Source organism: Manduca sexta, chromosome 12 (genome assembly GCF_014839805.1).
Source record: "Manduca sexta isolate Smith_Timp_Sample1 chromosome 12, JHU_Msex_v1.0, whole genome shotgun sequence".
NCBI classification, from domain to species: Eukaryota; Metazoa; Arthropoda; class Insecta; order Lepidoptera; family Sphingidae; genus Manduca; species Manduca sexta.
Window position 1 is genome coordinate 170,000 of NC_051126.1, and position 27,837 is coordinate 197,836.

The window sequence follows — 27,837 nt, forward strand, 5'->3', positions numbered from 1 at the left end:
ATATCCGCCCAGATAACGACCACCATACACCATACACAAGGTATTGAAACCCGCCATAGTGGTCCTCGTAAGTGTGTTCAATCTGGTTACAACAGGCCGGCATAATTGTGTCGATTGTTGAGGGTAATCATCTCTCCTTAGTCGTCATTCTATTGGGCTCCACTCCGCTTACCATAAGGCGAGAAATTAACATAAGAAATCATAATAAAATGATACACCACTTTTCTTTTAATATTTATTTCAAAATTAACTTTACATTATAAAATAAAATTGATATACAAAATTTGTATTATGTTCTTAACTAAGAAGAGGTGGGAAAACGAAGAAGATTGTTGAGAGCTAATTATTTTTCTATTTTTGTTTGTAATTTGTAGACAATTGATGACATTCGAAATTCAAACTTTTGGAAATAGAATATAATTTCACCTGTTTTTTTTTATTATTATAACTTACTAACCATATAATGTTATTCGTTTATTCGGAAACTTCTCGTTCGACTCAAAGGTTTATTAAAACTATGATTAACGAATTAAATGCACTTAAATTTACATCTCCTTAGTGAAGTGTATGACGGATAGTGCTGTATCTAAGAGGTACACTGCGCCTTGGATCACACAGAGAGCACCCACTGCGAGACCCACCTGAAATAATACAAATAACATTTTTTATATAAAGTTTCGATTTGAATGTAAGCGAACCAAAAAACAAGCCAATTTCATATGTTCGTAATATGAGATAAAATATTTCCTGCAGTAGATAAACTAAGGGATAGGTGGCAACAAAAGTGGCAGAATGAGATCAAGGGACCACCATCCCTCACAAACCTCCGAAATTGTTCTAAATTACTTAGGTTTCCTTGCGATTTCCTTTACTAATAAAGCAGGTAATACCGACATAAAGAAAAAGTTTTTTTTTCTATATACATTTTTATACAGAAGAAGGAAGACATCTTGGATTTTACTTTTTTTTACTGATGACAAATATATACTTAAATCAATTTAAATAATATTTAAAAAGTAAGATACGTGTTCTCTCCTTATGCCGGTAGAACAATAAACAACAAACACTATTGCAAAAAATCCACGGAAACGTTCTTAAGTCGAAACAATTCACGCCTTTTATCTCTCTGAATGTCTCTGAATTCAGTGCTATGCCGAAAGTGATGGAATATATATAAAAGAGAAAGCACCCACTTGTTTCTCAGCGAAAACGAATTGGAACTGGTGCTCGCCCTGGTACCCGCCCCAGTAGTGCAGCGCCACCGCGCCCACCGCGATCCACAGGAACACGCCCACGAAGTTCATCACGATCTCAGACATGGCGCTGGAAAATATAAATTACCATAAAACATCATCTAATGCACATGACGGAATATTTTCCAGGTATATAGATATATTTCGATAGTCTAAGAAAAAAATCTCATCTATAAAATGCTCTAGTTGCAGTAAAGTTTTGAGTTAAGTGAAAATATAAATATCAATTGACAATTGATGGCAAAAAGTAAGCTCAGAGTTTCTTCCTGCTTTTCTTCTTCTGGTAGTCATTACTTAGGTAGTGAAAGGCTGGTAGGTTTGCTAGGTTATGACCTATTTGCCCTCACCGATGAGGATCGCGACACGTCCTTGACGTTATTTTATTTAATTATAGGTATATATTTGCTTTTCATACCTCCTAGATCAAGCTGGCTTTTTTGTTACATTATGCTTTCTTTTTTTAAATTCATCTAAATTCGCCTACGTGACTAATAAATTATTTACATATTTTACTTTTTATGGACAGTCCGGGCGGTTATTATCAGACGAGCCTCCATCTCATTTCGTCATATAGTTTTTTAAAAAAAGCACGCGAACCAGTTCACAGTCTACCTGATACTAAGTGGTCCACTTCGCCTAAAGCAATGCTATCGAGGTACCTTGTATCCTACATAAATGCTCACCGTTTATGCTCCGTGGTGCCAAACAGGAAGGTAACAACTTGCACCAGCGTGTAGATCAGGTAGCCGACGATAACTCCTGACGCGACGATCTCAGCGTCTGGGTTCTTTTCTTCGTTCAAGTTCCATGTACCGCCCACTCCGAGAAACTCGCCGTTGTAGCCAGTTCGGTAGAGCACCAGGATAATTATGTTCAATACCTGTAAGGAGTTTTTATCAATTAGTATTAGAAACAAATAACTGACTGTGGTCACTAGTGAAAAGTGATATTGGGTGGTGCCGCTCATTATCATGAAGTTTGTAAATGACCTTAGCAAAATGAATAAGAGTTTGTGGCAATAGTTCCAATCCTCAAAAAATTGTTGTTTGTATAGTTCATAGAATCTTAACGAGTCCTAGATGTAAACCATCGTCGAAAATATATGAAGGTATTAATAAAACCAGACGGAATTAAGTTGTATATCCGTTCTGCATATCGTGGAATATAGTATTTCATAATCTTTGCCTACATTGAAAGCGTTTGAAGGCGTCTATAATCAATGTCTAACTAACTACTATCTATATCTCAAAAATAATTTTTTTCACTTAAAAAAGGTATTTTTATTGACCATCATTATTTAGTAAATTAAGTAGTTAAACATACTGTTAAAAGCTAAAACAATTAAAATTGTTGTATGATTGTAAAATGTAGGTAGATAGGTTGTCTTGGACGACCCCCCAGTCCTCAGGGCTCAGTCTCCCCGTGAACATGAAGGCTGCACAGTTCGAAACGTCGGGAGAAAATTATAATATAAAAAACCGGGATAAAATTAAAATAGTTTTACTTCAATGTCCAACTTTCGCGTAAACATAAGACATTATCAATTAAATAGTCAAATAATCTATCAATTGCTAAAAGCGATGTTGACTCATTGCATCCTGTTTTTCTTTTAATCACCACTTCCGAAGTAGTGGGCGACGAAATTCCATAACTATGAATCATTGATAAAGCAAAGAAAACCTTTAGTTGAGCTACCGGAACAAGCAATACAGTTTAAATGAAAATGCTTCAGCGTAAAGATAGTATTTGTATATCGTACCACTGCGTCGCATTGATAAGATATATTGATAGAAAATTACAAAATTGAATTACTTTATTGTATAGGAATTTGATGAATTTGTGAGGATGGTCATAGTGTACACGATTTCAGGACAAGCTGGTCATTTGGTTAATATTAAGAGACCTTCTCATAAACGCTGACTTTATACGCATTTGCTTTACACTTTCAGTCCATTTTGTATAGAACCAGCCTTGCGCAATGCCTACCTAGAAATAGAGGTACATAGATGTTATTATTTAAACATTCCCCAAAAGAAAAATATCATTGTCATAAGTTATGACTTATTTTTAGTACAATAGTTGTATTTAAAATGATTAACTGAGAGATATACCTACACAATCGACAATGATAACAAACTGAAAAATGTCTTATTGGTATTTTATTGATATTTACGTACTCAGCTATAATAAAAGGCTAGTATTTTCACGATATGCTGAAAAATGACGTTCTTTATTAAATTTTGTGAATTGGCAATTGCCTTCAATCAATTCAGAGGTTTAAATTCAAATACATTGACAACTTATGGATCACACGCTGACTTGTGACGTAATAAAAATTTAAAAATGAATAAATGCCTTATGAAAATATAATTTTTTGACTTCGAATAGTGAATAATTAAAAGTTATGGAGCACATGCACATGCAACTGTCTTATACAAACTTAAAATTTAGACTACGAATACTGAATAATAATTGTAAATTTTCTAGATGGTCGGTAGAAGGCGTGGGACGGTAGGCGACCGCAGTAGCCACCAAACGGACATATTACAAATACATGATAAAATATGGTCAACAACAACAACTAAACCTGTTTCACTAACATTTTCCATCCGTATCATCAACGCCGGATATTTGTGTTGAATATAAGTTTCCCTTAAGATTTCTAGACCGAACAAGTAATATAACAATTAAAGAAATAAATAACGCAGCAAGAATGCTCGCAATAGCTGTATGGTCATAATTATTGCCGGTCATTATAATGATTATTCATATTAAACGTAATTTGCGATCAGTTCATGATTTTCAAGCTATTTCATATTTTAGTTTGATTTTATTACTATATTAACAAGTTTTTTTTTTTAATTTATGTTAGATCGTTTTATCATATTTTGATTACTTTGAATGACTTGACGAGCTTGCCGTACCCCTAATAGTAAGCGATACGACTGCCCATAAATAGCAGCAACACCATCCAACACCTTGAATTACAAAGTATTGTTTGGTATTCCACTGCGCTCGCCATCCTGAGATATGAGATGTTAAGTCTTATTATGTCCCGTAGTTACACTGGCTACAATGTCCTTCAAACCGGAACATTATCTTTGGAAGAAAAAGGAGAACATAAGATTTTAGACATTACTATCTGGTCGCGATTTAGGATTTTAATCCATATTTGCTTAAATGCGAGGGCATAAATTTGGATAGCAGTTGAAGCATGATCACGCAATAAGGATACAAGTCCGCCAAAGTGTATTGGAGGAAGACAATGTAAACCAAACCTGTATTACTTAATATGTCCTAGCTACGCTAATATAGACAGATTCCCTATTGATAATACTAGTTTTTGCCTGCAGCTCCGCCCGCGTGAAAATGTTTTTCCGGCTTAAAAACTAACCTATAGCTTGCAGGAATAATGTAGTTTTCTATTAGTGTAAAAAAATCAAAATCAGTTTAGTAGTTTCTGAGATTAACGCGTTCAAACAAACTCGTGAGCTTTATATATTAGTATAGATATCGAATTAACACAAACCAAAGAGTAAATTAGATTCTTTGGGTATTAATCATGTTAGAGCTCCGATTGTTTAGATCCAGCGCGATTTGACTCCTAAGGTCAGGAATGCACGATATTACTCATTGAATCAATTGATAGATGAAAGTCGAATTACTGTCACAGTTATATGACAAATTTAAGAGATTCTGATCGCACGGTTGCAGAGTGTGATGAGTCGGCTGTAAAGTGAGAGGTCGCGGGTTCAACCTCCGAAACCAATGTTGGTAGGCCGTAAATATTAAGTAAAAGTTGAGACAAGATCGAAATAGTTATGATACAATACTCATTTTCTGTTGTGGTATCAGAACATTTACTTCTGAATAAAAATAAATATTAACTAAGAAAATAAGGACTAATCTGCATCAAGCTGTATCTAATTTCTAAAACCTAATGCCATTTTCCACGCAATATTTCTGCAATCGACGTATTGCCTAACGTCTCTTTATTTTTGTTGATAACGTAGTAACGTATTACTTGTAAGGCGTGTATTATCCTATTTATTTCCTTTGATAACGTAAATAGTTTCTTAAAAAACTTACCTACTTATTTTTTTTACATACATTTTGTATCACAAACTTTATGGCTGTCTCTTTAATGAATATATTGCAAAAATAAACACGAATAAAGGAAACTAACAGGACGTCAATTAGCTTACGTAGTCATTAGTCAGGGGCCTTATGAGTCGGGTGACGGGTCAGGAGTTAATACTCTCAAGCGGCGCACTCGTGGATGGGTCCGGGAACATGCACAGTGTAGAGTAAATGCATAGAGACTTCCATATTATGGAGGCAGAAAGTTTATTTAAAAATACAGTAATCATTCGGAATTATGTTGCATAGCGTTCCTTCTGTTTCTCGATTTACGTTTTTGATGTAAAGATTTTATACGAGAATAAAGTTACATACAAAATTGGGGCACTTTCTGACTTATGTCTTTTTGACATATATCATGATGTAGAAGAGAGACAGCAATTTCGTTTTTTCATTTTCACGCCAGAAAAAATGCATTCACTCTCACACACTCACTCACAACTCTTAGTGATAATAGTCAACAATATATAGTTCAACTTTAAGGCCTATTTTAGACTACGTCTCAATACTGTTAAAATTATATGCTATCTAATTTTGCACTTAAAATTTTGAGCACTTTTAAACCCATTTAAAAAATAGAGGTGTATGAAACATTGATGTCTCTTCTGTAGCTGTAAATTCCAATGTATTTAATTGTAAACAAAATGATCGTAATCTATATCAGCACCGACATCCGCGCATTTGTCGAGTGAAATCCGTGGCCAAGAACCTTGAAACGAGAAATCCAAACAAATTGTTGCAATTGTATTTATTGCGCTTGCGATTACAAATAATTAATGTCATAATTTATTTAATTAATATTTGTAAAGTCAGCTTTCCATAATCTATGCATTTTGGAATGGGTCTTTCGTAATAGTTAAGAAGTTCAACTTTTTATAACGCAATGGCTATGAAATATTCTAAGCAAATTTTACAAGTTATTTTTCAATTTGTATATAATTTACTTAATATTATCGCTTGAATAAATAAATTAACTTAGAAATAGGACTTTGTTAATAGAAATTGAGATATCCTCACATTTATCACTTTCCAGCGTCCAATACCAACAGAATTAACATATTTTTCTAAAAGGAAACTATTATGCATATTATAGTATCTGTACACGCATTACTCTTCGTCCGACAGCTGACAACTGTTCATAATTATGGGTTTAATTGTCGGCGCAGGGGCCGACAGGAAGCCTTGATTCAACAGTTATTCAGTGGATTTCCTCGCTGAATCTAAACTGGCATGATTTGATTATTGCAAATTTGTTTTAATTGGCGTAATGACATGTTGATCAGATTGTGGGATTATTTATTAATTATATTTTATAGGTAACATGGAGAAAGTACATGAAACTTGGCTTGGAAAGGTATTTACCAAAAGGTAGCGTTATAAGTGGGTGGAAGTATGGAAAGAGGTTAAAGGAGGACATATTTTTATTAAAATGAATTGTCAACTGTTATTATGTCTCATAAAAAAATAATTATAATAAAATAAAAACCTATAAAGAAATAAAATCTATAACTAATAAAAACATTAGTGAACATTGCTGTCACCATAGTATTTTATTTTTCAAATTTAGAATGTTTATATTTATATAAATACGAACAAAGGAAAATCTATTATTCAGCCAGCGTACGGACACTTATATCAATATAATAAAACAGAGCATCTAAGTACTAAACCAATAACACCAATACGGCAAGTCGATCACGTACAATGCAGTCCATAATACGCATGACCAAGGTAAAACGTTAGAACTGTTGATTGTGCTACACCCCGGAGGACCGCCATTGTTAAAGAATCTGCGTACTTTGTAACGCGAACGGAAAATAATGCGTACCTACATACAATGTACTTACTATTTAACTATATTTATTGTATTGGCAACAATTGCGTGTTATTGCTAAGTTTGAAAAATTATGTAAGTGGGGAGATCAGATTAAATTACATATAATTAATAATGTTTTTTTTTTCTTTAAGTAATGACATTGGAGTAGGCGCAATAGTACAATGAAATATACTAAATATCTAAATCTACTTCGGCGGCGTAGATGTACTGCTTGCACGGTACGAAATCGCTTTAAGGTCTCGGATTCGAATCCCCTGTCGGGCAAAGTGGTAATGGCTTTATCCGCTCAATATCAGCTCGGAGTATGGAATTTGTGCCCAATGTGCCGATAGGCTCACTTCGGTATAACATGGAATGGAACACGCATCATACAAAGTAAGTGCATTGGTTGCACCTCTGTTTAACCTTAAGTAGAGAAGGGTATGTTTTTTGTTCGAAGTCACGTAAATGTTAATATGCAGTCTCATCCCTATAAATCCATAGCGTTTTGTCGATAGATGTTTGCTCTCGTACTTTAATCACTACAACGCGTAATATCACAAGAATAGTTAGTCAGTGTATTACTCATGGCTGGTGGCGCTCATTGTGCTAACCGCACTGACTAACGACATATCAGATAAGGTGTTTGCGTTTCACAACATGTGCTCGTTTAGCTGAGGATTTATAATTATTTTTCATATTTTCGACCTTGCTCCATCTATGAGTTAACAGGTGTAAATATTATGTAGAAGGTAATGAAATGGTTTAGATGGCATAGATCACGAACATAGTATGTTAGAGGCTTTGGACTACGCCTGGTATAGTAAAGGATATATGTAGTTAGAGAGTAAATATATCTAAAGGAAAATACATGGAATCCCAAAGAAAACATTACACTTTACTACTTAATATAATTTTGGCGGGAAATTCTCAGGTCTACGTTGAAGCATAGTCTAATGACGATTATAAAAATAATAATAATATATTTATTCGTATTAAAACAGACAAATGTTACAAAACTCAGTTGGTGTATAAATGTTACAGAGTAGTTCATTGCATTACATTTGGCACAATAAGAAAATGATCTGCTGATATCTATGCTAGGAGAACCTGTGATACATGTGTTAAACTCTACATACGATTTTGGATAATGATTTCTTAAGTTTACGCGAATGTTAGACATTTAAATTAGTCCCCCCAGTCCCCCCCGTGACCATGAAGGCTGCAAAGTCTTCAAAACCTCGGGAGAAACGTGAAATATTAAAACCGCGATAAAATTCGTAAAATAGTTTAATTTAAACGATTTTGGATGTTCGAATTTCTACGTTATGCCACTAACAATGGAATTCTTTGTAACAGAATGCAAATCCCAAATACCATATTTGTTTCATTTGCGATGTTTTATATCAGCGAGGCGTGGCGTTATCACCAGATAGGAAATGAGGTCGCTGATCGACTAGTGTCAGCATTAACCTGTAATTAGAACCATACATAACGCTTTGAACGTGGTTCCACCCGCATTTGTCGATGGTTGTTGTTGTGAAGTACCGACCTTTTAATTTTCTTTTCTCTGTTGTCGATTTTATAGGTTATGTTTGGACTATAAAGGATTTATTACTGTGTTATTAGCATGACAAAATTGTAAAATATTGAAGACATATTTTACATCCCCCTTTTGTTTGGTTTTATTTTACTAATATTTATGTTGTATGTATATTAACATCGGTAAACTTTATCCACGAGGTAGAATCCCGCGAATATGAACTTATTGTTTATTTTATCAAAAATACCTAACATTTTCAATGCGGATGTAACAATTGTTTTCCGACATAACAATTTATTAGCAATTAATTAATATTTTCCAATAGATTTATAAATAAACTAATTGCTGTTTATTCCCAAGTCCTCAGTTACAATAGCCCTGATGCTGTGAGTCATTCCGATTAGTCATCTTCTTAGGTGTTCAATTAAAGCATTGTTAACTGCACTACTAATGTATGATTAGGGTTTACTTAGACCCCGTCCGTTTAATAGTCCTTTTCCGGCTTAAAAACCAGCCTAGATTACTTCATAAGTACTTTTAAAAGTCTTAGATAAAGAGGCAATCTTTTGAGATCATGACTTGGTATTAGAATGAACCGCATCATTATTGTCATGTAGACCACCACCAACAACATTCTGTTACCAAATACCTAACAAAAAGGCTGGATACAACCACGTTTCATTGTCTGTTATAAAGTGAATCAATTAGGAAAGCCGATATCCGATATTTGATTATCTAGAGCTCTTTTCATTTTTGGTTGTATGTTATGGCGATATAAATAAGATAAATAACATTAGTAGACACATTTTACATTGCGAATGACGTCATGCTCCAAATAGAAAAGCATTTGGACTCATCTCTAATTACTAACTTTTATTGGAAACAATGCCCATAATTAAATAAGTAGAGTGTTTTAAATATATGGGAATATAGGGGACATAAACACTTAGAACGCAAATCGTGTGTATATTGAATAAACTTAATATTATGACATTCTCACGTCAAATGTACCTACAATGAAATTTGCTTCTATTTAATTGGCACTCCTCTTTCAATGATATCGTGTGCACTATACCATCCATCTAAAATACAGCACAATACTCACAATTTTGAAAGCTTTAACGACAATAGTCGCTATCGTCTGAACGGACACCATTTTCACAATATTTTTTTCACTATAATCTGAAAATTCACGATCACACCACTTCTTTGTCTACAACGAGTACCTGTCGACTAGACCTTCACAGTGTGAGTTCGTTTATCAATTTTGTATCGCTTTATCAGCATAGTTGGAGCTCCTAATCTTATCTGTTTCAGCGAATTACTAGGGCAGGTTGCAATGTACTTTTATTGGTGTTACAGTAAAACTGGACTTTGTTGATAGATATGTAGGGTTCATTTTGTGTGTTGGTTTTTGGTGTTGACTGAATTGCTATTTTTATTTAGGCTATTCTATTTGGTGTGGTAATTAGGTTTCTGTGTTTAAAATCCGGGAATGGTATTTGTAGTAACTCGCGTATAAGCATCATGTATTGGCATTAATCTTTCTCTCTCACTACGTTTACAAACTATAAAGTACAGCGAACGTTTACAATTTTATCTTTTTTTTAATTAAGTACAGATCAACGTTCCCCAGGATAGTAAATAACATATATCTAAACTATTTTCACAACCATCATATTCTTGTTTTAAACATGATAATTTCAAAGAGAAATAGTTATATTTGATTGTTATATACATGACACAATTAAGTAAAGTGAAAACAGTAAAACAAGATTAAACAAGTTCATTCATGACATGCTTCGTGTACTTCTTTGTGGTGACTTGCTTAGGTAATGGTTGTTTTTATTATTTACTCCCTAACCACAATTGTGATGGATTTACCTTTGAAAATATTGCCATAAACATATTGTGTTCTAATTCCCTGAATACAATCTTTTGTTGACCTTATTTTCAATATTAAGTCACTGTTAAGTATGGAACTTTTTGCTTCATCAGTGACCGTATACGCAGCATCTTAATTTAGCTCAGTTAAATGACGCATAATGTTGACTTCATTTTATCACTGTAGTTCTAAATTTAAAGTCACTTGTTGAGTAATGTGGTTTTTAAAATATTATCATATTGTGAATTGAAAACACCTAATAGCACTGTCGCTTCTGCAAGTGTAAATGAGTTTATAAAATATTCTTTATCCCGTTATTTTAAAATAATTAATTATAGTTAATAAATAGCCAAGAACTAAAGTTCTTGACAACAGAACGTCTTATTACTTCTTACATTTAACATGTTCCACGTGTGGTTATTATGAGATCAAACCTTCGGATTTCGCTAAACACAACAATGCGTACTCTGTAACACACAAGATATAGCAGCATTCATGCTAGATCAAAAAAAAAAAATTAAGCATCAATTACGCCAACGCCCTTAATACATATCTTAATAATATATTAAGTGAGTGCATACTAGGGGCACATAAACGTTCGAATGTAGGCCAACGGCATGCGCGTACCAAATACCATAATGAAATGCTTACTGTACTGCCAACACAGTCGCCATTATGCCAACATACCGACAAACGCCCGTTTAATGATGGCAAACTAAATTAATACGCTTGGATTTAAATGTTGCGTTACTTGAGGTGAGGTTGAGGTATTTTGAACTATATTGATCATTGGATATTTTTGAGGATAAATTTTCTGTTTCCGTTTTTTATTTCGCCTGCACCATTATTTTCAAATTTATTCAATTTTACAGCAGCAGTACGAACGAAAACAATTTTCAACCAACTCAAAACACTAGTAGTATAGGCAATATGTTTTCCTCTGCCAAAATCCAGTGTACCTACTTTCAATCGCAAAACAGATTTTCAATGTATAGCTATTTTTCCAAAATTCCTAACAAATTCCTTTTTAATTCCAGGAACTAGGCCTCGACATCACTGACGAGCAGATCGAAGAACTAGAAGGTGCTATTCATGACATAGATTTCAAGTCAGCAGCTGAGCATGAGAGGAAAGTGCGTCATGACGTCATGGCCCATGTCCACACGTTGGCAGAGAGATGCCCTAAAAGCCGCTCCCTATCATCCACCTTGGAGCCACCTCCTGCTACGTTGGCGATAACACCGACCTGATCGTTATCAAGCATGGATTAGAACTGCTTCTGCCAAGGCTTGCTGCTGTTATTAGCAGATTGGCCAGATTTGCTGATGAGTACAAGTGAGTTCCTAATTTTGAAATTATAAAAATGACTTTGATAATTATATTTGTAACGTAAAGGATGCGAAAATTTTATTAATATTGTTAAGATAATACTGGGGAAGTTACAATACCAAGCTTTAAGGAGAATAAACTATGTATTTATTTTTAAAGTAATCAGTCAAATGTTGTTAAAAGGGCCGACACAATCTCGGTAACCTACGCAAGGATGATCAGACGGATTGGTTATGAAGCTTTAATTAAGAGTTATTATCGATACGATTCTACTTTGCATACAATCAGTAATAAGCAAGAACAATGAGTGATAATCGAGTGACTCAATCGGCTGTTGTTTAACTCGCAATTATGGTTTTAAAATCGCACATGCTTCATCGGTCAATGTCAAATGGTTTAGTACGAAATGGCGTCCTAGAACAGGAACAGGAAATGAGATACATGAGAGTCATGTTTAATCTACGTTTTTAGGGCAACTTATAGCCATAACCATTTAAATCTAACTTTTTTACGTTTAATGACCATTGCCTTTAATAACAAATATTGTATTGTTTTTTAATGTATATAAAGCCTACTTTAACTTTAATTTATTAATATTCATCACTTTTGCTTTACTTTCAGATCGCAGCCTATCCTCGGTTTTACTCATCTACAACCAGCGCAATTGACTACTGTGGGCAAGAGAGCCTCTCTATGGCTTAGCGACTTGTTGATGGACGAGCGCGCGCTCTCTCGTGCAAAAGACGACCTTCGCTTCCGCGGAGTTAAAGGTACAACTGGCACGCAGGCATCATTCCTTCAACTCTTTAAGGGGGACGGTGAAAAAGTACGAGTTTTAGACAAGCGCGTTGCTGAATTAGCTGGTTTTGACAAGAGATACATAGTGACTGGTCAAACGTATTCTAGGAAAGTTGACTTGGAAGTGATTGCTGCTCTATCAGGGCTAGGAGCTACGGTACACAAAATGTGTTCAGATATCCGTATTTTGGCGTCTCGCAAGGAAATCGAGGAACCGTTTGAAGCATCCCAAATTGGATCCAGCGCTATGCCGTACAAACGGAATCCTATGAGATCTGAACGCTGCTGTGCTTTAGCGCGTCATTTGATTACGCTTCATGCTAACGCAGCTAACACTCATGCGGTGCAATGGTTGGAACGCACTCTGGATGATTCTGCTAACCGTCGCCTCACACTCGCCGAAGCATTCTTAACTGCTGATGCTACCCTACTTACTCTTCTCAACGTATGCCAAGGGTTGGTCGTGTACCCGAAGGTTATCGCGCGTCACATCGCCCAAGAGCTGCCATTCATGGCCACTGAGAACATCATCATGGCGATGGTGCAGGCTGGTGGTGATCGTCAAGTGTGCCATGAGAAAATCAGGGTTTTGTCTCATGAAGCTGGAGCCCAGGTAAAGCAGCACGGTAAAGATAATGATTTGATTGACCGTGTTAAGAAAGACAGTTATTTCGCACCCATTATTTCCCAATTGGATGCCATTTTGGACGCGTCTACATTCATAGGCCGAGCTCCTGAGCAAGTGACGGAATTTATCGAAGAGGAAGTTGAGCCTGTGGTATACAAGTACAAAGACGCTTTAGCTGAAGTTGAAAAACCAGTTGCTTTGAATATTTAAAAATATTTAATCATTTCGTTGACATTGTTTTAAGCTTATGACATGTATTATTTTAATTCAATATGATTGCTTCGAAAATGAAATAACAATTAATTCAATAAATTGATATATTTACAATTACAGCATATTATTTCTATATTAATTTATAAACGTACAAACATATGACTTCACTATTTTACAACGTTAACATGCTATATGAACTAGATACATGGTAACTCTTAATTCCAATCGATAATATCGAAACGCAATAATATGCTTGGCAAGCAATAAGCTGAGAAGTACACAATGTAATAAATAACTATGAAATAATGAAATAACATTAACAAGACCAAACAAATAAATAGAAAAGCATCTTAAAACAAAAGAGAAGCTAATGAACTGCATGAAAAATGATAAATGAATTTCGTGATCACAATTTATCACAATTTAGATGGCACAATGAGATTTGCTTACAGGACTATAGAATTAAAGGGTGTTGGTGAGAAGTGTGTCTCCTTGGCAGGCGGGGCCTTGGCTGGGCCAATTGCAGGCGCCTATGCTCGAGTCGAAGCTGAGTTGGATTGGGCAGTTGAATACATGAAGTGTGAATCTCTGTTTTGTACAGTCCCATCTGCAAGCGTAGAACTTGTTACACTGCTTTGGGTGACGGAAGAGACCTGCCCTCTGGCAATCCACGGATCCTTGCAGAGTTTCATCTCTGCTTCTCCATCCACCTGGTCCGTAACGGTCGAATGCTGGAGAATCCAATACAGCTGCTGCAGCATCATGTGATGTGATAGAGGCAACTGGGGCAACTTCTTGGTTCAATATAACGGTTTTGTATGTGGGTGCAACCGTGACGGGCTTAATTCTTGGTCTTATTGTGTAAACCTTCTCTGTTGAAGAAACTGGAATTGGCGTACTAGATACACTTTCCGAATAGATCTCTTTCTTAGGCGTTACTACCACTTCTTGTTGGATCGGTTCATGGTAATCTTGGTAGAACGAGTCGTCCGGTACAATGATGGGGTTGAAAGTCGATGTCACTATAGGAGTAACAGTCACCGTGGGCGTTTGTAGACGTTCCGAATTCAGAATATATTGGTTATTGTTGTTATCACCGCCGTTGGAGTAAGAGTTACTATAGTCGTCAACTTCTTGTTCCTTTACAACAGGTCTCCTTCCTTTAAGAGTTAATACGGGTGACTGACAACTGCAGACAGCGCCTAGCTTGCGTACAAGGAGTGGGTTAAAATCATTGATTTTTGTTACAACAGCAACTTTCGGTTTTGTTCTGCGAATGGGCACTGATGATGGCGTGACTTCAAAGAGTCCCTGTTCAATCGGGGCATAGGTTGATGTTACCTGAGGTGGCAATGAGTATTCAGAACTGGACACAATTGCAGGGGCAGCAGTTGTGTAAGTAACTGGAGATACTAAACCAGCATCAGGACCAACTGTTCCAAATCCAAGGAGATGAGTTTTGGCAGTTTCAACGACAAGATTTTGTTTCCTCTTCGGTGCAGCTGTCGATACTACAACAGCGTCGTTATCATAAGCATTGTAGTTGACATTTTCAGCTAATGATTCGGAGTTTTTGTAACCAAAGCTTTGGTAGTTAATATTAGTATCAATTTGTTCTGATGGTGGAAGATATTCAGGCGCCTGATATTCTGTTGTGGATTGCACGAACTTATAGCTAGGTTCATGCGTAGTTGATTTAAATATAGGCCTAGATGTTGTCGAGACTACAACAGGAGCAGCGGTAGTGTATGTTACCGGCGAAACCAATCCCGCGTCAGGGCCCACAGTACCAAATCCTAATAAGTGCGATTTAGCTGTTTCCACCACAATATTTTGCTTTCTAACTGGTGCTGAGGTTTCAGCTAAAACTGTCGGCACTACTTTTGGCACTGAGAAATCTTGATAAGGATTAATCTTGGCTGATGCTGTGACACCGTTGTCGAAACCAAAGCTTTCAAAATTGACCAATTTAGCTCCACTCTCTTCTGCAGGAGGCAAGTATTCGGACGCTTGGAATGCAGTAGTGGATTCAACGTGATGATAAGCCGGAGTTGTAGATTTGTAGTAAGGTCTCGCTGTAGTTGAAGGTGGTAGGTAAGTATTATCGACCGCAGGAGGTAAGTATTCTTTAGTAGTCGAGACGGTGGAATAGGTACGGGGTCTGTAGGTCGATGTAACTATGGGTGTAACAACCGTAGACACCACGGGTGGTAGATACTCTTCAGACTTGTAAGCTACCTGGATTTCAGGGCTCTGGTACGTCGCTTGATTGTAATTTGTTGCGACTTTAGTACCAGGGAAGGAAGATATATGAACAGATTCTACCTTTTGAGGTTGCGAAATGTGAGATGTGCTGAAAGATACTTGTTTAGTCGATACAGCGTCTTGAGCGGAATCGTACTGTTGAGAATATTCGATAGGTTTATAATCATATTCGTCATTTGTTTTGTGGAAGATGGCACTTTGTTGGACAATAGGAGTGGCTGTAGAAGAGACGGTATACTGATAGTCAGTTTTCGGTGGAATGTATTCTGGGGCTTTGTATGCATCAAGGTTTTTCTGTGCTTCATATTCGACGTAATGATCTTCATAGGCCACAGTTGAAGGTGTAGTTGACACTATCACAGCACCCTTTCCTGACTCATATTGGTTTCTGCCGCTTGAGAGATGGAACGTCTGGTGAGATACAACACTAGCATCTGAGTACGAATTTGCCGCCTTTGATGTCTCAACATTTCTTTGGATTTCTGGCTGACTGTAAGAATAACCTTCTTGACCGATATGCAAATTTTGTTGGCTTTCATATTGTACGGGCTGGCTGACAATATGGCTTACTTGTTGCTGGACAATTGGTTGGTAAGTTGGAGTGACAACGGCCGCAGTCGGCTGAACGTATGTGACCGGAGTTACCTTTTGCGTATACTTGAAAATTGGGTTTTCGTAAGTAGAGACATCAGCTTGTTTGTAGGAATAATCTACAATCGGTGTCACGGTAGAGGACACTGGAACGACTTTTTGTGTTTCAACTTTATGAATTGTCTGATGGCTGTAAGACTGAGGTCTGTACGTAGAAACCACTGCTGGAGCTGGTGTAGAATACTGTACAGTTTTTATAGGTTCGAATTGTATAGACGGCTTTTCATAGACGTATCCTGCATCAGCGTTTTCTGAATAAGCGTTCACTCGGCTCGCGTCTACTTTGTGCTGTGTCTGATGACTGAAAGCACTGGAATGCGATACTGACACCGCTGGTTGGATCGCTAAGGCTGGTTGCACTGTCGAGTAGATTTGAGGCTGCTCATAAGTGACAGATTTAGTGTATTCCACAGCACCGATACCCAGTGATGGAGTATATGCCTTGTTATCTTCAACCTTGTGGATTGTCTGGTGGCTGTACGCTTGACCTCTATGCGATGGCTTCTCATAAACTACCGGAGTGACTTCTTCCGTGTATTTCAAAATAGGATTCTTATATACGGTGACAGGCGCTTGGTATGATACCGCAACACTTGGCAGTGGTGTAGAAGAAACTGGTACAACATGGTTCTCTACTTTGTGAATAGTTTGTTGACTGTAGGATTGTGGTCTGTAAGTAGAAACAGCTATAGGCGCTGGTGTAGAGTACTGCACTGTTTTTACATCTTGGAACTGTACTGCGGGATGTTCGTAAGTGTAGCCAGACTCGCCGCCGGAGTAACTACCCGAACTTTGATGGGAGAAGGATCCAGCATTTGCTTGAGAGTAAGCGTTCACTTGGCTAGCGTCCACGGTATGTAGAGTTTGGTGACCGACGATTTGTGGTTGTACAGATACTACAGGCTGAACGGAAACTGCTGGTTGAACGGTAGTGTATTGGACTACTTTCGGTGCTTCATAGGTAACTTTAGCTTCGTAACCAGCACCAATCTCCGCTGATGGGTAATTGCTGGCTTCGACTTTGTGAATGGTTTGATGACTGTATGCCTGGGGTCTGTATTCTTTCGCCCCAAAAGTAGTCACAGGTGCTCCAGTAGTGTAGGCCACTAATTTCTTGAAAGGTTCTTCGGTGACTGGAATTGGCGTTGAGTATTGGAATCCAACTGACTCAACTTTGTGTAGAGTTTGTTGACTATGGCCAAATCCTTGTGGTCTGTAGGTAGATACAACGACGGGTGCTGCAGTCGTATACGTTACACCTTCATCGAATTGAATGCTGGGCTTCGAGTAGTCATACCCAGATGATTCCGATTTGACTACAGATGACTGACTTGCACTAGCACCTTTGCGGCTCGAGTAATCTTTGCTTTCAAATTGGTAGTTGAAGCCTTGATTGTGGTCAGTTACTTGGACTTGTGGAGTGACTTGTGGAACAGCAACCACTGTCGGTTGAACATATGTCACAGCGGGTTGCGTGTAGCCGAACACTTGCTTAATGCTAGACTGAGGTGCCTGAGGAACAAACGTAGTCTTGTACGAAGTGACAACAGGTAGAGACGTTGTGACGGCGAAAGGAGTAGCCGTTGTAGGAACGCCTGATGACGTCGGTGTAGTCACAAAACTATACCCATCAAGGTTGTTACCATCAGTTCCAATATGGTTAATCGACACTGCAGGTTGAGAAACCAAAGACACGTGACCTGGATGTAAAGTCTGATGTCCGAAAGAACTCTGCGATTTGACATGATAGTTATTTTGATCATTATAATCAACATCTACTAAAGTCGTTTTTCCAACGAGTCCGACATTAACAGCTCCTGCGGTTAAAACATGAGAGGCACCAGTATAGAGTTTGGAATCGGTCAAATATTTATCAGCGTTGGCTTGGCTGTAACCACCTTGGTATTTAACTTGACCTCTACTAGCGCCTTCGCTATAGCTGCCAATATGTCCATCATCTCTGTAGACTCCGGCTTCATATTTGCCAGAGTCGTCGTGAACATATGCACCGGAGTTATCTTCTGTGTATAATCCTGTGAAGTCAGCCTTGTAAGCCCCAGTACTAGCACCATAGTAATCAGATTTATAAGCTCCGCCGCTGGAAGCAACATAAGAACCAGCGCCAGAGTAGCCAGCCTTATATCTGCCTGATTCTACATAATCTCCAGAATGATCGTGAACGTACTGCCCATTGTTGTCATCAACGTATCTGCCATCAGTACCGGTGTATTTTCCATCATGTCCTGATTGAGTTGAGTGCACATATTTACCTTGGTCGTAGTAGTCTTTAGTGTGTTTGTATGGCGAGTCGTCATGAATATAAGGTACTGCTGGGGAAGATTCATGTCTGTAAGGTTCCGCGTAGTCTCCAGTAGGGTCGTGCACGTACGCGCCGGAATTATCTTCATAAGCACCGCTTTGGTACTGATTCTTTTGTTCACTTCCCAAGCTGAAGGTAGATGATGAGTAACCGTCGTATCCTTTAGTGTATCCTGCTTGTTGTCCTTGTCCTGCAATTCCCGCTCCAGCTCCTGCTGCTGCTACTTGACGATGACTTGCGACAATATTCTGAATCTTGCCGTGACCAGTCTTTGATTTAGTAGGCAGTCTGTAATCGTCTAAGATCAAGGAACCACTTGTGTATTTTTGATCGTTATAATTCGTTGGTTGGACTAAACCGATGCCTAGATTGGCTCCATCAACCGCTTGGTATGCTATTCCGTGGCCTAGAGCCTGTCCTTCAAGAGAATCTGCTACTCCATGGTCCAAAGCCTGGCCATGGGCAAGATCATAGCCTTGCAGCAGATTGTGGCCGGCAGCTCCCGCGAGCTCCTGGGAAGCGATGAAGTTAGCGTCTAAAGCATCGTCCTTGGTGAGGAATCCGCCTTGGATGCCGACCAGGTTGTCGAGCGCCGCGCCAGAGACAAGGCTCTGGTGAGCGGCAATGTTCACATCATCTGCAGTCTGGCCTTGGAAACCGGCAGCGCCTAGAAATAATAAAATAAAGTTAACGCACGTACGATATTATTTCTCAAATTAAATTATTCGTCCAAACTTGATGGGTTGAAATTAAATAAATAGACTTTCACTCAAAAATCTAGTGTCATCATGTATCCCATATCCTCATGTTAGGTAAAAAGTATAGAGGTAGGTATCTACTTTAATGTTGAATATGTTATGTCAATTGCTCTTTGTCGTTGGTATCGTTTTGTTCGGTTAACTTCGGGTCGAAAGCTATTTAAACTCATGTCATAATTTTAAACTCCTACCTACTCGACATTGGCAAAGTCACCGATAAAACGTTGGAGCCATTTTTTTTTAAAGAAGAAGAAGATAGAGGTAGGTAGTTTGTTATGATTAAGGTACCCAAATGGCTTAACACTTATAATAAAAGAGTAGGTAATCCAATACTACGAAAGTTTCTACACATTTAATTCATCTTACCAGTAAGTATGGCACCGGAGAATCCGTAAGCCTCAGCTTCGTATCTGGCGATGTTTCCACAAGCAGGCACCAGCCATGGCCACTCGCACTTCAGTTTATCAGCGTCGAACCCAAGTCCGAACGGACAGCGGAACTCGTAGGCAGTGAGTGGCGACTTGCCGTGGTCCAAACACGCGAAGAACCAACGGCAGTTCTCAGGGTCGGCGTAGTAACCTGGAAATTACATTTTGGTCATATTACTATTCTTAAATAATCAATCTGGTGAATCTAAATAATATAAAATTAATGCTCAACCATAATATGCATAATTACTACAAAACGTGATTTTCTTTAGGTCGATCTGCCGTGTTAATATTAACTATACATTTTTTTGCGTTATTGTGCACCACTGAATCCTAAGGGCTTTTTTATTTATTTTTTCACAATGTCAACAAATCTATACACATATAAGCCAATTTTATTTAAAATATAAGCACCCACCTTCATGTTCAGGACAAATAAACCTAGTTTGAGGCACGGGAGCGATTTCGGAAGAACCTGGACAGGCTTGCGAGTGCGGCAGACTGCCGGGCCACACGCACACCTCGTAGCGAGAGTCGAACGCCAGCCCAGCGGGACAGTCGAATTCGAATACCTACAAAATAAAAATGTACCTTAACGGTCAAGATGAAATTAGTACAGCTGTAATTGAGGAGAAGAAAGTACCTCATATAATATTAATAAAAATTAACCTGAAAGTTCTACACATTAACTTTACTAAAATATTATTTTTTCTTTATTTAAAATCACGTGTGTTGCGTTCCAGGATCAACCTGTGTATATCCGGTTCTAACAGGCTGGCATAATTGTATCAACTGCCGAGGGGTAATCTCTCGTCAGTCGGCATTCTATTGGATCCCACTCCACTTACCATCAGGTGTAGTGGAGTCACTGTCAAGCGCGTATAAAAAAAAATTAAACCCTTTGAAGTTTATTTGAAGAAGAAAAGGACGATTTTGATAAGGTCCAAAAGTTTTAAGGCGATTTGATTGCACTGAAGCATGGTGAGTGAGTCTCCCGAAATATTTTACGTCTTTGTACACTTTTTTTAGACGTCTGCAACTTACAGACTAATTGGTTTCCCCAAGAAACCCTACACAAAAATCAACTATATTTCAATATACTCACGGTATATTCAGGCGAATACTGGTCGAACTTCACACATCGGTAGAACCTGGCACAGGAGCGGGGGTGGACGAAGTAGCCTTGTCGGGAGCACGAGAACTCAGTACGGGTGTCCTGAAATCACGGGACACTAAAAAACAACGAATACACAGTTTAAATTTACACTTATACTCGCGCTTTCCTTACATTCCTGAAGGGGTAGGTAGAGGCGTTACTATTGCAAAATTCTTCGGGTAAAAATCCGTCTTATGTATGGTTAGGCACTCTCGCCATTTCAAACACAAATTGGAAGTCCGAATAACTCATGTGTGTTTTAATCGAACCAAATAACACGTGACCCAATTTTTACCTGACCTTAGATTCGATCTCAGGGCCTTATTACAACTTACTTGATTTAATAGTATATCTATACTACTAAGTGATCTATAATAATATTATAAAGAGGAAAAGTTTGTACGTTTGTAGGGGATTATCTCTGGAACCACTGATCGATTTCGAAAATTCTTTTACTAATAGGAAGCTACATTACTCCGGGGTGCTATAGGCTTTTTACCGGGAAAATATTTATCCCGAGGAAACTTTCACACGGGGGCGAAACTGCGGGCAAAAACAGTCATTGATTTTATTATTGATTGATTTCATGGATTTAGTTATTGTTTTACTAATTTTAACTAAAGAAATAACTTACCTCTCTAATAGAGTGAATGACGCCATCGGAGTCGACAACTTGTGTAATTCGGTATGGAGACACCTGGAGGGCATCCAGGGCACGCACGTGACCGGGAGCTGACAGAATCTCATGTTCCAGAGACCTAAAAAACATAGGTTATTATCAATAAATGGCGAAGTAAATTATATAGGCCTTATATTCAGTGCCTTACCAACTATAATATTAATCAGTGAAAAAGCTAATTAGTGTTTTGTTTCCTAGAAAATAGAAAGTGGTAAAACAACGTTCTACGTACATTTCTCTAGACCATGAATAGATCGGCTCGAACGGAACAATGCTATTATTCCCTCACGAAACTGTTTTACCGGACTCCTTGCCTTTATCAACTCATATAAAATAAAGTTTGACCTGGGATTCTAACCCAGAACTTTATAGACTTTCCTTCGTACGCTGCTCATAGAAATAACTAACTTATCATATTGAAATAGCAAACACTGCAACTCACCTAAGCACTGCAGCTCTAGGCGCTCTGCTCTGCTGGTTGAGGACCTTGGACAGCGAGGCCTTGAGCGTGGGTCCGCAGGGCGTGTCCACATCACGATCGGCTTTATGTAATGCCAAGCCGGCCAAACCTCGGACTCGCGCGTACTTTCCCTTCACATCCACCGAGGACGCGTCTTCGAATGACACCCATATCTTGTTCCTGGAATGTTTCATTTAAAATTTAGTCACGTGATACCTTTATGTAGAGCAGTACTTTTGAACCTAATATGCGCAGATAACAAGGACCCTCAAATCTATAACTCTAAGGGGCTATGACGAAATAAAAATAGAAAAAAGTACTAAAGCGTAGGTAGGTATAATAAATGTGGCTCACTGATAGACGAAATCAAACGACGATATAAATACAGTTTTAGCTCACTTGTAACAATGTCAACACAAACATTATAAATGTTTTGTTTTTGTATTTAGTAACGGATAACAGATCATAGGCGTCCTACGTTGAAAAGTACAAAATTTCGTCTTACACCTAAATCTGGATGATTTGACAGAAAATTAGCTTTTTGGTTATGTACCTAACCAAGTACGAATTCGAGCCATCAGAGGCATTAGAGCTTCGAAAGATTTTTAATGTATTTTTATAATATCTAACACCTGTGTATAGCTGTATTCATGAGTAGTGATGATTGAGTCATTGTGTTTATTTTAATTTAATTCCTCCTAGAAATACAGACAATAATTATATTGTCGCTTGAATAAATTGAATAATAACTTACTCATAATGTAGAATAAATATTTATGACGAATATCTGTGACTATAACATGAGTTATAAGTCCTACTATTGCAAATTTTTGTAAGGATAAACTATAAGAGCAGAACAGATTCTGATGTAGTATGCTACATCAGAATCTGTTCTGCTCTTATAATTTATCTAATATGTTTGTTAAATATTAAACTACTATTTGCTGGGCTTCCTACCAGTACTATGTTTTTACTTATCGAATGGTAGACGTGACGCCTGTGAACAAACATTAGCAACGTCACTCGACGACGACACTGTTAACTTGTTGCCAAGTGTGAAAAATGCTACGATAAACTATGAATAAAGATTGATAATAAATCTAAGACTATGAGATAAAAGAACACATTAAGTATGTCCTCCATGTATCTTGAAACGTTTTATATAATATACGCTTTCTTTATACCACTCTACCTGGATAATAATGTAGTTAGTAGATATAATTATCCTTACCAAGTGCGCCTACTAAATTAAAATAGCAAAACATATCATCTATTTTACTCACTTAAAAGCATAGGGCGCCGACAAGTCCTGGTCTCTCTCCAAGGTCCATCTTCCCTTCTGAAGCTGTCTGCAAAGCTCAGCCTGGTCAATCTCCTTGGGTTCGTCTTCAACAGTAGGGCTTCCAGGAGTACTGAGGGTCTCGTTGAGGAGTGTGAACTGACGGGCTGTAGCCGGAAGGCTGATCACGACCTTGGATGCTGGTACACCAAGACCTACCACTAGGTCTACTACCGAGTCCTGGGAAAGAAACCATCATAAATATTAATTATTCAAAATTTCAAATTGTTTTTTTTAGCTATTGACGGTCCGATCTTCGCAAAATGAGCTCACAGTGTCTTGAAGTCTGGCTACCGGTCTTTTGGGTTCCGATTTAATTAAATTTATTACATTTAAAATCAATAGCCGAAAAGTATATGAATTTTAATAGAAAATGGAACCCGCGTCTCCCAAAGTTCATGTTAGGTCGATGTAAAGAATTATTAAGTACCGTAATATTAAAAAAAAAACACCTGACTTGTACACTACTAAGCCAAGCTAAGATTCCCAGACATAAACACTAGAAACTAGAAACTATGGCGCCTATTACAACTATTTGTCCTGCGCCAGGGTCGTCACATAGAGCCTAGGTTACCTAGCCGTGTTACGACAGCGCAGTACCTATATTTGTTAAATGTTACAGCACAGCAGCCAATGTTGGATATACGGGTATAAACCTTCACAAATATAAACTAACGTTATACTTAAATCTTACAAAGAGTCTGAATAGTATTTTCGATGTTTTAATTATTTTGCTTTATACTATAACCATGAATTAAATGTATCGAAAATATTAGAATTACAAAATAAAAATTTGATTAAAGCATTTTTAAAAGATTGATTTAATTGTTCACGAACTTTGTGAAAGCAATTTTTTGTACGTTTTGTGAAAGCAATTTTTTTTTATTAACTTAAATGAGTACGTCAATCTATCCTTTGAATAAAGTTTATACCTACCTCATACCTCCCAAAATTATTACAAGCTGTCAGAGCATTTCATACAGTGATGCACCTGTCCATTCATGACCTAAATTCACTGAACAGCTAAATAAAACGCTTGCAGAATGACTGTTCTAAATTTAACCTTATCACTTTGAGATAAAGTTCGGTGTGTACGCAAGGAGTTTTTTTCTCCAAGCACCAGATCACCTTAACCGACGTAAGTACAAACCGAACATAAATTCAACTTACATTGATTGATTTTTAATCATTGAAACAGCTTTGACATGCTACTAATTGATTTTACTAAGTTTATTTAATGTTGCGAAATTTTAAAATTTAAGTGATCACTTTAATTTATATTTAGTACGCCTTAAATATTGCACATTTCAAGTTTAAAAGATTGTACGGACTAACCCTCGGGCTAATTTATGACTTGTATTAATATAATACGAAACAAATTCGACTGCACGCATGAGTCATGAAAAATATACTAGAATTATATTCTACGACAAATAATAGTTAAATTTAATTTAAACGACATTCTTGCTAGTAAGACTAGTGCACCGCGTAAGTAGATTTTAACGCACACTTTAATAATCGACGCAGATATGTACTTTATAGTTACTAACTAATTGGCTATTAACAAAATACGCAACACTAAAAATATTTTTCAACTCTAAACCTAACTGCTAATAAAACAAGTTAATTTAAAACGCCAAGCAACACAATGTTAAATAACCTATTGGTCTAGATATCTAGATTCATATCAGTCTAACACGCCGTCCATTAGGAACGTAATATAATGCCAACAGTCGGTAACTCGATACAATAACTATTACATAAATACGTTATTTATCGTATTTAGTCGTCGACCGGCGATTAATCGCCATTCCCGCCGACATTGTAACTGAATACTGGCCGGTTCCAAAACAATACTTTTTTTTATCATACTGCATTATTTATACGGAAAATAAAAGCAAAAAATACGAACTGCATGTTAGCGGTAATAACGCATTCTAAATAACGTTTTAAAACACTAGGGGTCACCTATGTTATGTTACACTTATTCCTAGTATTTCACTTAAATCAATCCTTTTATTATATTTAAGAACAGATATTGAAATCAATACGACGTGTGAATCCCATGTCAATGTATCTCGTTTTTTATTGTCACGCGCACTTCACTAAATAACACGCTGTTTCTTAACCGATATTGACCAATTCGACTTAAATTTTAAACCAATTTTATAGCCAATGCGTCATAAAAACGTTTACGAAATTTTTTATGAATTTAAATGATAAAGTACGACCGTAATGAAAAATTTATTCCATCATTACCATATTAATTACTCTTAATAGCTGCTGATAATATATTTTCGTGTATGAAAGGCCAAACATGAAGGAGTCCGCTTGTTGACACACTCAGTATATTTATAGATATAAGTTATACATTTTCAAAAGACATTATAGCTAAGCGACAAATATACCGAAAATTAGTAATGTACATATTTGAAATTATCAGACTTCTACGACGTTTGATCTGGGTTTTTTAACTCTTTTTATATGATTAAATTTAATTTTATAAAGTAAATAGTTTAATTGTTAAGAATTTTCTTATTAAAATCAAACTTTAAATCGCTTCAGTTCAAAGTTTACTGATTATCGCTTAGATACTTGGCTTTGAGCATTGATGTTGATAAGTTATGTTTACAAAAAAATAATCCTATAGTTTAGGTTCTTAATGCTTTTAAATGGCTGTCCTGACAATAAATTACTTAAATAATTTTTTAAATAACCAATAAATTCCTACTTAGATTCTTTTCCGAAGTACAATTGAGTAACCGAAGTACAACTAAACTGTAGGTACCGTTATTTTATTGCTAATACGAATATCGAGAATACGAATAACGAGACGAGTTTGCCGTTCGCCTGATGATAAGCGATACGACCATAAACAGAAGAAACACCATCCAACACCTTAAAGTACTAAGTATTGTTTGGTATTCCACTGCGCTTGCCATTCTGAGACATGAGATGTTAAATCCTATTATGTCTAGTACTTAAATTGGCTACAATATTCTTCAATCTGAAACACAACAATGACTACACACTGCTGCTTGGTGCCAGAAATGAACATTGCAGTGATACCAGGCGGAATCTCACATATAAGAGACCTACCACCAGAACTATATGATATAATTACTAATCAGTGCCTTATAAAGTCCTTTTCAAAGAAGAATTTATCACATCGTTCGTCTTAAAATATTTCCTTATAAAATTTCCTTGTTTAGATGTACTTACAGTGTTCATCATGTCCCACAGCCCACTCAGTCTGCTAGGATGATAAGTCATCTTCTTCACCAGTCCCAGGGCGTGGGTCTGGACCATCATCAGATCCACCTTCTTCACTAACGTCCGGAGGTCGTAGTATTTCGCAAGGAGCTCGGGGTGGGCCGGCAACGCGAGGAACAATGGTCCCCCACCTGAGGAAGTGAGGGCGGACTTGGCCGCCTCCACTTTCTCGAGGACCGATGTCCTGTTGAGGGACTTGTGGGCATCGTTGATCTCCAAACCTTGCACGTGTTTCGATTTGAGGAGTGTGCGGAGGTCCTGAAAAGAAGAAGGGAAATATTAGTATTATTCGAAACTAGTCATAATACAATATATATTTAGTTGTATACTAGCGTAGTAATAATACTGAATGAATGAATGAAAACTCTTTATCGTACACCAACATACATACAGCAAAATGAATATGATTATATTTTAAAAAGCGATCTATGTCGCACAACCTGGACTTATAGTGAGACTAAATGTAACGAGCCGGAGGGAGTGTGTGTACTTGGGATTTTTAAAAATAAAAATAGTCATCTATGCGTATTATAAAGCAGAGTGCCCTTTTCTGTCAGTCTCTATGTGATCGATTTTCTCAAAATCTACTGAACGGATTTTTATGAAATTTGGTATGAAGATAGTTCAAAGCCCTGGAAAGGTTATTAGCTACTTTTTATCCTGGGAAAATAATATATAGCGGACTTTTATCGTGAAAACCTCCTTCATGCGAGCGTAGTCCCGAGCAACAGCTAATATAAACTAAATACATTATTGATACCTAGCATTTACTGACGTGACCACTGACATGCATGGCGTTCGCCTGATAGTAAGCTCTAAAAATAGCCCTGAATAAAAGTAATACTACGCGTAACTTAACAAATCACCTACATGTCCTTGAAAGCAACATACAATAATGTGAAT

At 37.2% G+C, this 27,837-nt stretch overlaps 3 protein-coding genes across 3 annotated transcripts in view; 1 reads left to right on the forward strand and 2 right to left on the reverse strand.

Annotated features, from left to right (window-relative positions):
* The window catches only part of LOC115442780 (adenylosuccinate lyase), a 36,964-nt gene extending 23,248 nt beyond the window's left edge, over positions 1-13,716 (forward strand). Inside the window, 3 exon segments of the mRNA XM_030167931.2 lie at positions 11,675-11,827; positions 11,830-11,972; positions 12,588-13,716. Of these exon segments, the coding sequence (XP_030023791.2) occupies positions 11,675-11,827; positions 11,830-11,972; positions 12,588-13,602 (1,311 nt within the window). The 3' untranslated portion in view covers positions 13,603-13,716.
* LOC119189119 (protein snakeskin) lies at positions 222-10,030 on the reverse strand. Its single transcript, XM_037437994.1, has 4 exons — positions 9,858-10,030; positions 1,937-2,133; positions 1,194-1,323; positions 222-641 (listed from the first exon to the last, which is right to left on the reverse strand). Exons 1-4 carry the CDS (start codon positions 9,906-9,908, stop codon positions 546-548), a joined length of 474 nt encoding a protein of 157 aa, XP_037293891.1. The 5' UTR covers positions 9,909-10,030; the 3' UTR covers positions 222-545.
* The window catches only part of LOC115442778, a 44,400-nt gene continuing 30,254 nt past the window's right edge, over positions 13,692-27,837 (reverse strand). The window contains exons 2-9 of the mRNA XM_030167930.2: positions 26,884-27,192; positions 23,606-23,841; positions 22,305-22,502; positions 21,818-21,941; positions 21,133-21,243; positions 20,446-20,599; positions 19,966-20,178; positions 13,692-19,508 (exon numbers count right to left, since the gene is read on the reverse strand). Coding sequence (XP_030023790.2) covers positions 14,068-19,508; positions 19,966-20,178; positions 20,446-20,599; positions 21,133-21,243; positions 21,818-21,941; positions 22,305-22,502; positions 23,606-23,841; positions 26,884-27,192 — 6,786 coding nt within the window. The 3' untranslated portion in view covers positions 13,692-14,067. The remainder of the gene's footprint in view (positions 19,509-19,965; positions 20,179-20,445; positions 20,600-21,132; positions 21,244-21,817; positions 21,942-22,304; positions 22,503-23,605; positions 23,842-26,883; positions 27,193-27,837) is intronic.

What these genes read in the sequence shown, in the direction of transcription:
- LOC119189119 (XM_037437994.1), bottom strand. Translation starts at nt 9,908, where the DNA reads ATGGTGTCCGTTCAGACGATAGCGACTATTGTCGTTAAAGCTTTCAAA. An exon ending in TCGTTAAAGCTTTCAAAATT is followed by an intron (nt 2,134 to 9,857) that starts GTGAGTATTGTG and finishes AACTCCTTACAG; the next exon opens with GTATTGAACATAATTATCCT. An exon ending in GGCACCACGGAGCATAAACG is followed by an intron (nt 1,324 to 1,936) that starts GTGAGCATTTAT and finishes TATATTTTCCAG; the next exon opens with CGCCATGTCTGAGATCGTGA.